Here is a 15,315-nt window from a genome sequence, read left to right as displayed (position 1 = left end):
CCACTACACCTGTCCCGAACACAGAGATGGATATTTTTACTTTTAGCTCATTAGTTTTAAGTATTTTTTAGGTGTACTTTTTCTACAAAGTTACACACAAAACAGAGGATCACAAAATAAAGGTGAAGATTTTTATTTGTTCAGGCTTTTCCTTGATTTTCTGGAACTCCTGTTGTGTTCTCAGTTTTATCTTCACCTTTAAAGTATATATTTTATTGAATATTGTTTTGATTGTTTAAGCGCTTTGTGAACCTGGTCTGGAAAAGCACTATATAAATACAAATTACTTACTTACTTACTTACTTTCAAATAAAATAAGGCTAAACGCTTTGTAATATTTACCTTGTTTTTGAAATATTATACAATAGTATTTAATAAATTCAAATAAGGGAATCCAACATTACAAAAACATCTTAAGACGTTTTTAATTGTTCAGGCTTTTCCGCTTGATTTTCTGGAACTCATGTTGTGTTATCAGTTTTATCTTGATCTTTAAAGTATATACTTTATTGAGTATTGTTTTGATTGTCTAAGCGCTTTGTGACCCTGGTCTGGAAAAGTGCTCTATAAATACAAATACAAATTACTTACTTACTTACAAAGAGATTCAAAGATAAATGTATCAAAATGATAAAAGATGTAAATAATAACACATTTTGTTTCAAGCATTTAGAATAAAAACCATACAGAATTAATATTGTTATTTAAAGTGATTATCAGAGTCAAACTCTTATTGTTGTTAACGTGTTGTTAACATAATACAATAATTTCGTGTGGTATAACAAGATAATTATAATTATCATTTGAGTAGTAACATGTTATCAAATAGAAACCAATACATTAAATGGCATTTGTTTAAATAAACACTTTCCACATAAAAATTACTTACTTACTTACTTACATGGATCAAATAAATAAACTAGAAACAGGTGTAAACAGTGTAAGCACCACAAAATAAAACTTTTTTTTTAACTTCTTTTGAAATAATTGATTCGAAATAAATGACAATATTCTTAATTGTTGGCCAAAATAAACAATATTAAAACTAAATTATGTTTGGACAAAAATAATTATCACATAAATCACTAAATGTACAGGTAATAAAATTATACAAAAATATTGCAAGTAATTATTATAATTATTATTTTAATTACAACATTTATTTTAACGTAAGATAAGTCAATAAAAATATGTCCTAAAATGATTCTAAAAAAACAGTTTGAAACTTTCTAATACTTCACCTTGATTTTTTTTTAATGTACTTCTATTGAAATATTTAAACTAAAATACATTAAAAACTACTAAACTAAACTAAACTAAAAACTTCTTTATTGTTAGCCAAATTAAAGACTTAAATCCAACATTCAAAAACAAATTGTAGAACATAAAAAGATGTATGGTTGGATCAAAATAAGTATCACATAATTGAATTTATAAAAACGATAAAATAATATGAAGAATACTAATTTACTTTCAAGCATTTAAAATATAACAATAAAAAAATATATAATATTAGTATAATTGCTTTATTTATAGACGTTAAAACGTCAATAATAATATTATAATTATAGTGTCATTATTAGCAGTGAATTCAATGAATTCAATGTACGAGCAACAAAAGTAAAACATGTTAAAGGTGATTATATTTATTCAATAAATAAAATCACCTCCAGCGTCGTTTTCTGGTTTGACCTGCTTCTTGACTGTATCTCAAAGACCTCCTCAACAGGTAAACTGTCCCTCAACAGGTGTGTTCTCCGCCCCCGGATATTCTCTCTCACTATTGACAAAACCTCGCGGGGTTTAGATCTTTTTTAGGAAACAGATCCTGCTCAACAGAATTGTTTTCTTCTTTTTAAATGAAGAGGTCAAAGAGGTAATGTGGCGCCCCCTCTCGGTAGTATTGCTCGGTTACCACCACGTATATTTAAATTATAGTTTAAATGAAACGTTTTTATGAGGAAAAAGACGTTAAAATATGGATATTTATTTTAAAATGTCTTCACTATCTCAAAGGTTGTATTTAGTTGTATTTATTTAATAAAAATTGAATAATGTTCAACTTTGGGCTGAAATAAATCCTGAATAAAAAACACTTTCATGTGGAAATATTTATTTTAAAATCTGCACAAGTCTGTGGCTAAATACAGTGACGTCACAAACTCAGTTGAGCATAAATAGCATAAATAAAGTCATTAACTGATCCATCAGGTGAACATGTTTGGCACTGCAGCTCGTTCTAAAATACTTCCTCACAGATCAAATATAGCGTATACAGCCACGGACATGGACGTGGTGGCGCCGGCAGCATGCACGGCACTGGTAGAAACACGGGTTCAGGAATTAGAAATGGCACATGATCCACAGGTGTGCGAGTCCACCTGTACGTTTTGCTGAAGAGCACCAGTTGGTTTCATCCCCTCCACCCTCGGGGGGGTCTCTAGGTGGGTAAATGCCGCTTCAGGACGTCCCTGGCGTTGCCGGGGAGGTTGTCGGGGAAGTTGACGTCGAACTCCACCACCAGGTCCCCCCTCTGCTCCGGGTTCTTGGGGAGGGGGAGGCCCTGTCCGGCCACAGTCTTTCTCATCCCGGGCTTCACCACGTCCGTGATCTTCATGTTGCACGTCTGCCCGTCGATGGTGGAGACGGTGACCGAGCATCCGCACAAGGACTGCAGGGACGAGACAACGACGGTGAGACTTAAGACCATAATTACACTAATAATAACAGTTTTTTGGTACAGATTTTTTACACTTAATTGTAGTTACATGACACATGTGATTTGATTGACAGTTATCATTATACTGTATGCTAACGTAGCCTAATGCAATTAAAACTTTATTATTATTATTATTATTATTATTATTATTATTATTATTATTATTATTATTTTTATTATTTTATTTTTAATTTTAATTTTTATTATTATTATGATTGTTTATTTATTTTTTATTGACATAAATAAATCGTTGTATTGTTATAAAAAGGCAAACAATTTGATTAAATCAATAATTACACAAAATAAAGTGGAATTAAATAAAAAATGAATGAATTAATAATAATATTATAAATAAACAAATAAATAAAGGTGTAAGGGGACCATTTCGTATTTATATAATATATTATTTATTATTATAATTATTATTATTATTATTGTTATTATTATTTTTATTTTTATTATTTAATTATTTATTTTTAATTGCCATAATATTTTCTATACTAATATTATAGTTAATATTTTACTCATTTTATTATTATGATTGATGATAAAATAGGTGAGTTATTACAGGATTTGGTTTTACAACTACAAAAACAATAATAATGTGTATTGTAAATACATTCATATTATCATTGTTTACTCATGTATTGGCTTATTATTATCAATAAATTAAGAATATTATAAGCAATGTAGTAGTTGGAGTAGAAGTATTCGCGACGTTAACTAATATTAGTTAATGATGGAGTCTACTGACTCTTTCAAGAAACATCTGAAGACGTTTTTATTTGTTCAGGCTTTTCCATGATTTTCTGGAACTCCTGTTGTGTTCTCAGTTTTATCTTGACCTTTAAAGTATATACTTTATTGAATATTGTTTTGATTGTTTAAGCGCTTTGTGACCCTGGTCTGGAAAAGTGCTATACAAATAACAATTACTTACTACATACTTACTAGGTTGTCTTATATTACATGTTATATTATTATATTTGTGGTGTCGTAGTAGTATCATCTTCAACATCACGATCTGAAAGGTGTTCATAATGACTAAAAAACTGACTTTACAATCATTAAGTCACATGTTTGTTAACAGAGACATCGGTCGTCATGGTAACCACACGTGCTCTCATCTGTTTGTACTCTCTTTGACGGCGGATCTTCAAACTTCTCCAGTGCAAGTGCAAGTGGTCGGGAGTGGGAGGACCTCACAAAGAGGATCCTGCCTCATGTGCACGTGGGCGAGCGCGCCCGTGATGATGATGATGTTCGTGGTTACGTAAGTGTCATTCACGGTGACTGGTCCCTGCAGGAGAGGTGGCGCTGAAGCACATGTTGATTCTGCTGATATTAGATTGATATTATTTTCCCATGAACAGCCTCACTCGAGTAAAGATTTGCTTTTTCCTCCTACTCGTGCTTGTGCTCAAACACTAGGCCACGCTTTCATTCAGACAGTTTTTCTACAACGCTTTTATCACAGAGCTGAGGTTTTATTGTGTTAGTAGATAGTATATAAGTCGTTTTTAAATTAGTAGCTAGCATTACCAGGTATTATTTAATTAGTAATTAGCTTCGCTATAGTCATTGAAATAGTAAGTAAGTAATTCGTATTTGCACTTTTCCAGACCAGGGTCACAAAGCGCTTAAACAATCAAAACAATATTCAATAAAGTAGTTAGTAGTAGCATTACTGTAGTCGCTCAAATAATATTTAGCATTATGTTTCGTCGTCAAATTAATAGTAAGCATTGCTGTAGTCACTCAATTACTAGTTAGCATTGCTGTAGTTGTTGTATTAGAAGTTAGCATTGCTTTTGTCGCCCAAATAGTAGTTAGCATTGCTGAGTTGTTGAATTACAAGTTACCATTACTTTTGTCGCCCAATTAGTAGTTTGCGTTGCTGTAGTCGCTTAATTAGTAGTTAGCATTTCTGTAGTTGTTGAATTAGTAGTTAGCATTGCTGTAGTTATTGAATTAGTAGTAAGCATTGCTGTAGTTGTTCAATTAGTAGTTAGCCTTGCTTTAGTCACACAATTAGTAGTTTGCGTTGCTGTAGTCGCTTAATTAGTAGTTAGCATTTCTGTAGTTGTTGAATTAGTAGTTAGCATTGCTGTAGTTATTGAATTAGTAGTAAGCATTGCTGTAGTTGTTCAATTAGTAGTTAGCCTTGCTTTAGTCACTCAATTAGTAGTTAGCATTGCTGTAGTTGCTTAATTAGTAGTTAGCATTGCTGTAGTTATTGAATTAGTAGTTAGCATTGCTGTAGTTGTTCAATTAGTAGTTAGCATTGCTGTAGTTGTTGAATTAGTAGTTAGCCTTGCTTTAGTCGCCCAATTAGTAGTTAGCATTGCTGTAGTCACTTAATTAGTAGTTAGCATTTCTGTAGTCGCTTAATTAGTAGTTAGCATTGCTGTAGTTATTGAATTAGTAGTTAGCATTGCTGTAGTTGTTCAATTAGTAGTTAGCATTGCTGTAGTTGTTGAATTAGTAGTTAGCCTTGCTTTAGTCGCCAAATTAGTAGTTAATATGGTTGTAGTCACTCAATTAGTAGTTAGAATTACTATAGAAGTTGAAATATACAGTCTGTAAGCAGTACTGTAGTCATTGAAACAGTACGTAAGAAAGCTTTATTTGCAAAGCACTTTGAATTAGCGGTTGTTAGAATTACGTTATTGTACTAATAATTGGTTAGCGTTATAGTCTTTTATTGGTAGTCATTGTTGTATTTCTAGAAGGTTAGCATAACTATAGTTCTTGTTAAATCAATCATTACTGTTGACTTGTTGTAGTAATAGTAGTTGTCGTCATTGTTATGGTTGATGTTGTTGCATGAATAGTTAGCATTATAGTAGCTGTTGTAGTTAGCATTGGCCATTGAACTACTTGTTTACTGCTTAGTTTTACCCAGTACCTCACCTGCATAAACTGTTCTGGGAATGTCTCACGTGAGAACAGAAATCTGTATCGGAGTGAGCTGAGCCAGAAGACAAGGCTCTCTCTACTCTCTACTGTTGGACTTAGTTGTCGACACAAACTTACTTAAACGTTAACCAAACACACTCACCTGTCTCAGACTGACCCGGACCGGATACACAATATTGGATCCCTCTCTCCGGAAGTGAGGGTGCGGCTTGTCCTTGATGACGAAGACGATGTCGGCGGGGATGGTGTTGGGCGACTCGTCGCCTTCCCTCGGGAACGTGATCTTGGTCCCTTCCTTCCATCCTCGCTTGATCTCGATGGTCAGGATCTTGTCCTCGGACCTGGTGGGGTTCAGCCTCTTGCGCGATATCTTCATCCTCTTGGTGCAGCCGTGGAAGACCTCCTCCAGGGTGACCCTCAGCTCGTGGATGATGGCCGGGTCCTGCTTGCGCCGCTGGTGTCCCCCCGACCCGGCGTGGCCCTCCCGAGGGAACCCGTTCAGGTTGAAGCTGGTGAAGGACCCAAACGGGTCGTTGCCGTCCACCTCCATGTCCTCGTCGTCTCGCCCGTTGGCCTTCCTGCCGAAGAACATCTCGAAGGGGTTGGAGCCGCCGAAGAAGGTGGCGAAGGTGGCGTGAGGGTCTCCATGGAAGGTGTAGGTGAAGTTGTTGCCCTGACCGTCGCCTGTGGGTCCACCTCCGCCCTTGAGCCCTGATGACATCACAAAAATGTACCTTTAAAGTATATACTTTATTGAATATTGTTTTGATTGTTTAAGCGCTTTGTGACCCTGGTCTAGAAAAGCGCTATACAGATAAAAATGACTTACTTACTTACTTACCCTTTAACTTTCATTATGGTCCGCGAACGCCCCCTAGTGTCCAGCGATTCAAAGAACAGTTTTAACGTGTTTATTTCAAAGTAAATAAAATCCTTTTCCACTAAAGTATACCCTTGAGTATGTGTCGGAATACAATAGTAAACCTTAATTTGAACAATTAATTTAATAAATATTTGTAGAAATTAAATATATTTCCAAATACATAATAAAATCGACCAGCAAACATCTATTTTACTTTTAAAAACGTAATATTTGTGATAAAATACTTATTATTTTAACCAGAAGTAAACACTTACATGTAAATTAATTACGTATTTAGATTAATTAAAATTATATATTTTTTTCTTACTATTTTTAGTTTTACACTCAACTCAAAATTCAATTGAACTTAATGTTTTATTTATTGGAGTTTATTCTCCACTAACTGTAGCTTGAATAGATTCAATTGAACACTGAATTTTCCCATTATTATGTAATAGTATATAAAATAAAATAAGAAATAAAAAGAATGAATGAATGGTTTAGTTAAAAAAAAGAAAAAGACAGAGAGGAAAACAAATGGCTAAAGACGACATCTTTGTATGTTTAAGATGAGTTGTTACACGTTTACATTTTGTGTTGTGCGACTGAAGCTCAAAGTCACATTAAATCATACAAGAGGCCAAAATGTTCAACACGGTTCAAGTCACGAAAAAAACTCCTTGAGCAAGTCTGTCACATAAAACATAAAACTATTTTCATGATTTATTCACCATTTCAATTTTATTTATTTATTATGAGGGACAAAAACACACAGAAGGAATTGTTTATTTAATAGTATTTGAATTATTATTAATTATTTAAGTAACTGAAAAATACTATAAATAGCGATACAAAAAAGATTTAAAAGATAAGTAAGTAAGTAAGTAATTTTTATTTATATAGCGCTTTTCCAGACCAGGGTCACAAAGCGCTTAAACAAACAAAAGAAAATTCAATAAAGTTTATACTTTAAAGGTCAAGATTATACTGAGAACAACACAGGAGTTCCAGAAAATCAAGGAAAAGCCTGAACAAATAAAAACATAAATACCATAAAATAGTCTTAGTTCGTTTTTTCCCAGGTTTGTTCAATAATAAATCCATTTTATTTATAATTATTTTAATGATTTTGATTGTAATGGGGTTCGTGGGTCAACATAGCAACATGCCTGAGAGTTGATGAAGATATGTGGGCAAATTATACCTATTTTAAGCTCTGTAAGTGCCGCCATTTTCAATTTAATAAATAAATAAAGATATTTTCACATGTTTTAAAAGTAAAAGATCTGACGAGTCCACCAGGAAGTGAGCTGGCTCATGTGGGCGTCCAGTGGGGAGCTTCATCCTTTTAAACCCTTAGTCATCGATAAAAAAAACAACAATAGTCTGACGGGTCACATTATCCTCCGAGAGTCAGCGCGACGGTGTCAGACTATGTGAGGCGTCTGGAGAAAGTGTTGATGGGATTTAACACGTCTTTCCTTGAGTCCTCATTTGACCGCGGCTCCATTTTCACGACTTGTTTTGGGCTCAAGACGAGATTCTGAGTCATTTAAGTCGCCCACCGATTGTTATTTACAGCCTGTTTTCGGACCAGAACGTTTCTGATCGTTCCGTCTTAAGCTCACGGAGTTCACGTGTGCTTATTTGTTCTTTTTTTTCTGTTGCTATAGCAACAGCATCACCGAACGATATGTTCTTCCGACGGCAGCTCTACACCGAGTCTCAGATGCCGGAGCTCTATCCTTCATAATCTAGATTTGCTCTGCTCCATGTATCTTAAAAATAAATAATCTAAAAACATTTTTACTTATTCTCAATATTAATAAAATAAATCAAAAACGATGTCAAGCAGATGTTGATTTTTTTCAACTTGTTCAAAAACCTTGTTTAAGTCCAAATAGTGTTGAACTAAGTAAGAATCATGTTCAAATAAAATTAAAATAAATGTAAAAACATTAAAATTGCTGTTCAAAAGGGTCAAAGTTACTCTTTAAATTCGTTTAACTAAGTTTAAAACAGTATATAGGCAAGTCTAAATATAATAAACAGAGTAGAAATACTGTTAAATTAAAATAAAATAAAGTTAAAAACATTAAAATTGCTGTTCAAAAAGGTCAAACTTACTGTTTAAATTTGTTTAACTAAGTTTAAAACAGTATATAGGTAAGTTTAAATGAAATAAACAGAGTAGAAATACTGATAAATTAAATTAAAATCAAAAACTATTCGAAATTAATGTTTGACAAAGTTAATCTAAGTTAGTCTAAATAAAAAGTAGACAAAGTACTGATAAATAAGAACAAAATAATGTTAAACAAAGTATTTTTTGGTAAAACAAAGTCAAAATTATTGATTAACAAGGTTTAAAAATATTACTGAAATATATTTAACTATATATTCAACAAAGCGAAAATCCTGATGAATTCAAATTCAACTTCAGTTCATCGTCAACTATCGTGACCCAATTTCAACACTTGAAATTCCGACAGAATAATCAGGACATTTAGTCGACGCTGATGTGAAAAACGAAAACCCAGATATCGATAAAGTCTGTTAGATTAAATCAATGAAAAATAACCCAAAACAACATCAGTATTTTTGCTGTAATTACTGTGTAACCCGTGAAATCATGGCCTTAGATGAACAGACACCGATCCTCGTCTGAATCGAACACCTTTTAGCTCAGCTCTCTCCCTAATTCTTCACATGTTATCTATATTTTCTGCCGTGTTTGTTTCTGTCTGGTATCAGGGGGGGACTCGTCCCACTCACCATCTGGACTCTGGTTCTGTCCACACAAGTCACACACACACACACACTATATTTAAACAGCCTCAGCATGAAACTCAATATCTCATTGACATTAAGATGAAAAGCCAGTGACATTAAAAATAAAAAAGCACCATCCAGACCCTCACCTTCTTCTCCGTGCTGGTCGTAGATCTCTCGCTTCTTCGGGTCACTGAGGACCTCGTAGGCTTCTGCGACCTCCTTGAATTTCTCCTCGGCGGCTGCAGACTTGTTCTTGTCCGGGTGCCATTTGAGCGCCTGCTTTCTGTACGCCTTCTTCACGTCCTCGTCCGAGGCTCCCTTGGAGATGCCCAGCGTTTTGTAATAATCCTTCCCCATCTCAGGACCAGAGGAGGATGAGGATCAGCTGCTGCAGGAGGAGAGGAGCAGGTGAGGAGGTTCTTCTGGGATGGATGGGCGGTTGGACGGAACCGGCTTCAGTCCGGGTTGAGGAGCAGAAAGAGGGAAAACGCAGAACCCAGTGGATGGATGAGAACCATTTAGAGACGCTTAGTCAACAGCGAGGACCCTCAGTTATTCCTTCTTTAAATAGACTCATCCCTCCCTGCGGGTCCGCTTCAGAGTCAAGTTCGAGCTCACACTGGTGCATCCGGTTTCAGGCGGAAACCCCTGGTGTTGTGCAAAAATAAAAGTCGCTACTTTTGCAATCATTTTTAGATAATATCTATTTAAAATAAAAAAAAAATGATGATACATTTCCATGAAAACAATATTGGTCATAAGTAATAATTAGAAATACTAACCAACAATCTGTTTTAATACATTCACGTCACAACCTACTATGAGGCACTATGAAAACACGATAAAAGACATAAGTATAAATAAATGTCTAAATACATAAATAAATACATGTGCAAATAAAAAGAAGTCAAAATGTATAAATGACTAAATGTACAAAGACATAGAAATAGCACTGTTCTTCGGCAAAAATTAAATGAGAAGTAATTTATTTATCTTGACGTATTGATATTTATCCACACATTTATTTATTTATACATTTTTATTATGTATTTATACATTTATTTATACTTGTGTCATTTATTGTACTTCATTCCCTACTGGTTTTGAAAGTGCCAGCAAAATGTCAATATAAATAAAATAAATAAAAAGCGAAATGATTAAATAACTAAATACACAAATAATTGAATGTCAAAAAAAGTAAAAGTAAAAATGTGTAAATAAATAGTATACATACAGAAAATAGCACAGTGCTTAGACAAATTAACATCAGACGTAATTTTTCAACGTATTTCAATGTATTAATCTATTTATTTATAAACATGTAATTTATCATCTTTAATACATGTCTGTACACATGTTGTGCAAAAAGAAAAACCCAGATATACCTTTTAACATCAGACTTTTGATGCTTTTAAGCTTTTCAAATCAAATACTGATGAAGCGTCGCATCTGCGAGCTCTACTTTATGAAGGTTGTAAAAGTCAGCTCACCTTTGAACAGGTGATAAAACTAAAGATTAACAAGAGGATCATGTAATCACCAGTTTAAAGTCTGTTAAATAAAAGGACGAGTTGACACAATTTAGACAAAATAAAAAGGATTTTCTAATGAATGATATAATAGTATTGGGCGGTGGTTTGTTGTTGCTCGCTATGACAGCGCCCCCTCTGGTCGTTGTGTGAAGTGTAGTTTCCCCTTGAAGCAGCAGTTCTGCTGCTGCATTGGAGGAGCTGACCTCTGCTGTGACTCAGCGTCTGGAAGCTCCTGTGCAATGATCCCTGCTCATTGTTGCCTCACTCATCTCCACCTGCTGCTTTAATAACAAACACCTTCTCCTCTGGGATTTTTTTCTCTCAAAAATGGATCAATTTCGTGCTTTATTCGTCAAACTGGACCAGAACCAGGATGGATTCATATCAGTGGCTGAGCTCCACAATGAAATGAACAAACATGGGATCTTCTCAGCGGAAGGCAAAGTTCAGGTAACACCTTTTAACCATGATAATATTTATTTATTTGATTACCTTTTTTTTACTGCTGTCCTTCAGAATATCATTGACTCCTATGACAAGGACAACAATGGAGTGCTGGACTATGCGGAGTTCCTCCGCTACATGACGGACAGGGAGAAGAAATGGAAGATCCATTTTGACGACATGGACAAGAACAAGTGCGGTGAGTGTCTGGTGTGAACTCGAACCCTCTGGAGTGATAGTGACCAGCATGGCGGTGTTGATGGTGGTCGAGTGCAAACGTTGGAGGTAATTGTGTTTCTTCTCTGATCAGGGGGCATTGACCCGGACGACGTCTTAAGTTTGTGTAAGGAGTTAGGAGTGGTCATTTCAAAGACGAATGCAAAAAAAATTATACAAATGTAAGACTCCTTGAATGTACAGATTTGATCCAAATGTTTTTGTCAAAGAACTATTGCTATTTTTTTTGTTTAGATTGACTAGAATTACTTTTTTGAGCACTCTGCATGGAAACACGTTGGATTTAATTATAGGTTATAATTAAATAATAACCACACAATACAGACCAGAACAATAGATTTCACCTTAATAACCTCGGGTTCTCGGTTTATTTATTAATACTTTAAGAAATGTATCAAAATAAAGCGTGTTGATGACCACCATCCTGGTACAGTTACTGATTTTTATTTTATTTTAATTAAACGTATTCTAATGATACAGACACACATTTATGTTTTTTCAAACAAAATGAAGAACTTACTTGATGCACTCGCAGAAATATTTAAAATACATTTTTACGATTTATTTTTATTTTTATTAAATACCAAAAAACGGTTTATTCACTAAGAAAAAATAAACAAATATTAAATATATATATTCAGATATCTTTTAAGTTAATAATATCCTACTGACACCACAAAATATTCCTATGTTGCGTTTACGATACTGGCAATTAAAGTTTCTGATTCTCATATCTATATAACAAAAAGTTTATTTGAAAAAAAACTCTAAATGGAAATATAACTTTTATTCTAAATTATAGTGTGTTTGTCCTCCTTCAAACACTTCATAACACAAAATACACACTATCAAATTCTCTTATTGTATCAAGATGGCCACCTAAAAGTTAATGGCGGGCTTGACTCAGTATTAATACTCCTACTGGATTTTTTTTACTCATTTTTTTACTTAATGGCAAATAAACAATATTTAACAGATAGTATCGGGAGTTAACTAATGAATATTTACACAATTGCATGTTGTGTTGTTTAAACTTCACCATCCCGGTCAGATAAGTTTGTTGAATCAGGAGGAAGTAAATTGTCAATAATCGTGAAAAGTCTGCAGGGATTCAAAATATACCTGAACTTTTCTGTGGAAGTTTATTTGGCGATGACACACGGACCTGTTTGCTGCAAACAGGATGGACAAGGACAGCTCCATGACGGTGGACTGGGACGAGTTCCTGCATCACGTCATCCTCAACCCGGTGGACAACATCGGGGAGCTGGTGTCGTCATGGAAACACAACCTGGTCAGACACCTGAGCTGCAGTGCTCTGGAAACTTCATACGTTATATCAAGTGACCTTTATGGAAGAACAGATTCTGAGTTTGATCTTTAAGGCCAGAAAGTCTAGAAAACAATTACTTGTGCATGACAAAACTACAAGAAGATACAGATCTAGAAATGACCTGTACCTGTGTCATATAAACCTGCCTCGCCTGCAGGTGTTCGATGTCGGCGAGAGTAGAGCGATGCCCATTGAGTTTCCCGAAGGAGAGTCCAGCTCAGGAGCGTGGAAGACCTTCGTTCTCTCTGCAGGTTTTGCAGATGCCATTTCCCGAACCGTGACAGCCCCTATTGACCGCCTTAAGACCCAGTTTCAGGTGGGTTTTTTAGAAGATCTGTTGACTAGTCGTGTTCAGTGTCCTTGGGTGCGGCATTCTGGACTAGATTTCAAGATACAGTTTTGGCCACAGATCTGTGACTCCCTTGTTGGGAGAAGGATAACGTGAACATAGAGAGGGAGGTCAGGGAGCAGATATTTGGCGGATTCATCTGCTAACTTCATTAATACCTTAATAGTACTTAATAGCTCTAGTAGAAGAACTCACATTTCCCCGATCCTTAAATCTCTTCACTGGCTGCCAGTTTCTTTCAGGATCAAATTTTAAAATTCTGGTTCTTACGTTCAGAGCTATTAATGGTCAGACCTTCCATCAGTGATCTGATCCAGCTTTACACCCCAGCTCGGGTTCTGAGGTCTGTGGATCAGAATCTACTGATGGTTCCTGAACACGCTTCAGGACCAGAGGAGAGAAATCCTTCCAGGCTGTTGCTCCTAAGCTTTGGAACAATCTGTGTTTGATGATCTACTGACTCCTTCAAGACACATTTATTCATTCAGGCTTTTCCTTGATTATCTGAGACTCCTGTGTTTGTCTCGGTGTCGACCTTTTAAGTATATCTTTTATTGAGTATTGTTTTGATTGTTTAAGCGCTTTGTGACCCTGGTCTTGAATAGCGCTCTATAAATATTACTTACTTAAGTTTTATCTGGTAGGTCCAAGGATCCAGGGCCCTCTCTCTGGGCCTAAGGGAGATGAAGGCCGGTGGTCTGCGCTCCATGTGGCAAGGAAATGCCGTCAACGTTCTGAAGGGGACGCCACAGTCAACACTGCAGTGCCTCATTTACGCCCAGGTGAGGTCTCTGTCCTCACACCTGTTTAGACAACTTTCGTTTGTGACTCTGAAAAAAACTGTGTTCTCAGATGAAGGTCCACACTCAGAACAGGACCCAGCAGACTCTTACGGTCCAGGAGCGTTTTGGCCTGGGCTGTGTATCTGGTGCTGCCGCTCATGCTGCTTTCTACCCTTTAGAGGTATCAGGATGTCTTATCAGGTCTGGTATCTTGGAAAAGTTATTCATTAATGCCACCTATTAAAAGTTTCCCGTTGGTTGTTTATAGGTTAGTAGAGAGGGGTGTCTAGGTAGGTAGCTAGGTAGGCCTGGAAGTTATGTAGATAGCTGGGTGGGTAGGTAGTTAGGGAAAGTGGTGGTAAGGTAAAGACTTTCAAATTGCCACTCAGTATTTTAAGTAGAGTGACAAAACATCTACTTCAGAAGCCTACATTTCTATGTTCTTTCAGGTACTGAAGGTCAGACTCAACCTGCAACAGTCTGGTAAATATCGAGGGGTTCTGGCATGTGCCAGATCCATATACAAACACGAGTCTCTGAGCTCCTTCTACAGAGGATTCAAGCCCAGCATCCTCTGCATGATACCGTACGCCGGCGTGGAGTGTGCCGTCCACCAGGTGAGCTACTCTCAACCCCGAAAAAGCTTTTACCGTGGCAACAAAGTTAACGATACAATGTCTTAATGTTGCCCTTTCAGTCCATCATGAATTGGGCAAGAAGCAATCCGGAATACAACAGCGACTCCAAGCTATTCTTCTTCAGTTTCGTGGCGTTCGCCTCTGCACAAATGACGAGCTACCCTCTGGCCGTGATCCGAACCCAACAGCAGGCACAAGGTAGAAAATAACTGATAATGATTTAATACAATTTTTAACTGACTGGTCGTCTGTTTTTTTTTTTTTTTTACAGCTTTCTGTTCAGGCTCACAGTCTTCATCTGGAGTACTGCGAGGACTGATCTGGATCTACGAAAAATACGGATTTAGAGGATATTACAATGGAATGGGAGCCAGCTTTGTCAGGGCCATCCCTTGTGCTTTAATCAACTACACTTTGACTAGAACTTTCGAAGACATGCTTTCCTCAAATGAGTCTTGACGTCCGTGTCTGAAATAAGATTTAATAACAAAAACTGTGAAAATATTAAAGGGCAACTTATGTTTGACATGTTTCAAATGTTGAAGTCTTCCTCTCCAAGATGCAGTGAGTCCCTCATCATGTTTTGACCTTCTTATTTTATAAAGTTCTCCCCCCGTCTGAAATCTGGGCGAACGAGAGGTTACGAATCCACCAGAGCCCTCCTCCAGCCAGCTGTAATCATGCCCCGCTTTGTTTATACAACAAGTCCCTTGGAGGTGGAGACT

At 36.0% G+C, this 15,315-nt stretch overlaps 2 protein-coding genes across 2 annotated transcripts; one reads left to right on the top strand and one right to left on the bottom strand.

The window, feature by feature from the left end:
* Window positions 1-2,120: 2,120 nt before the first annotated feature.
* On the bottom strand, window positions 2,121-9,861 carry dnajb4 (DnaJ heat shock protein family (Hsp40) member B4). Its single transcript, XM_087810916.1, has 3 exons — window positions 9,422-9,861; window positions 5,781-6,349; window positions 2,121-2,671 (listed from the first exon to the last, which is right to left on the bottom strand). Exons 1-3 carry the CDS (start codon window positions 9,630-9,632, stop codon window positions 2,441-2,443), a joined length of 1,011 nt encoding a protein of 336 aa, XP_087667042.1. The 5' UTR covers window positions 9,633-9,861; the 3' UTR covers window positions 2,121-2,440.
* Window positions 9,862-11,011: 1,150 nt separating this feature from the next.
* slc25a24l (solute carrier family 25 member 24, like) lies at window positions 11,012-15,257 on the top strand. Its single transcript, XM_087811097.1, has 10 exons — window positions 11,012-11,257; window positions 11,324-11,450; window positions 11,562-11,649; window positions 12,671-12,782; window positions 12,979-13,137; window positions 13,815-13,952; window positions 14,023-14,133; window positions 14,402-14,569; window positions 14,650-14,788; window positions 14,862-15,257. The coding sequence occupies exons 1-10, from the start codon at window positions 11,135-11,137 to the stop codon at window positions 15,047-15,049; spliced, it is 1,353 nt and encodes a 450-aa protein (XP_087667223.1). The 5' UTR covers window positions 11,012-11,134; the 3' UTR covers window positions 15,050-15,257.
* The last annotated feature ends 58 nt before the right edge of the window (window positions 15,258-15,315 follow it).

Source organism: Callionymus lyra, chromosome 16 (genome assembly GCF_982586985.1).
Source record: "Callionymus lyra chromosome 16, fCalLyr1.hap1.1, whole genome shotgun sequence".
In the NCBI taxonomy this organism is placed as follows: Eukaryota; Metazoa; Chordata; class Actinopteri; order Syngnathiformes; family Callionymidae; genus Callionymus; species Callionymus lyra.
Note: the sequence above shows the minus strand (reverse complement) of the source record. Positions and strands in the feature narration are given on the sequence as shown.

Bases quoted from the DNA above. Each gene is read 5' to 3' on its own strand.
- dnajb4 (XM_087810916.1), bottom strand. From the start codon at position 9,632: ATGGGGAAGGATTATTACAAAACGCTGGGCATCTCCAAGGGAGCCTCG. The intron at 6,350-9,421 runs GTGAGGGTCTGG...TGATGTCATCAG, and splicing joins CGACCAGCACGGAGAAGAAG to GGCTCAAGGGCGGAGGTGGA. The intron at 2,672-5,780 runs GTGAGTGTGTTT...TCGTCCCTGCAG, and splicing joins TCCGGGTCAGTCTGAGACAG to TCCTTGTGCGGATGCTCGGT.
- slc25a24l (XM_087811097.1), top strand. From the start codon at position 11,135: ATGGATCAATTTCGTGCTTTATTCGTCAAACTGGACCAGAACCAGGAT. The intron at 11,258-11,323 runs GTAACACCTTTT...GCTGTCCTTCAG, and splicing joins CAGCGGAAGGCAAAGTTCAG to AATATCATTGACTCCTATGA. The intron at 11,451-11,561 runs GTGAGTGTCTGG...TTCTCTGATCAG, and splicing joins CATGGACAAGAACAAGTGCG to GGGGCATTGACCCGGACGAC.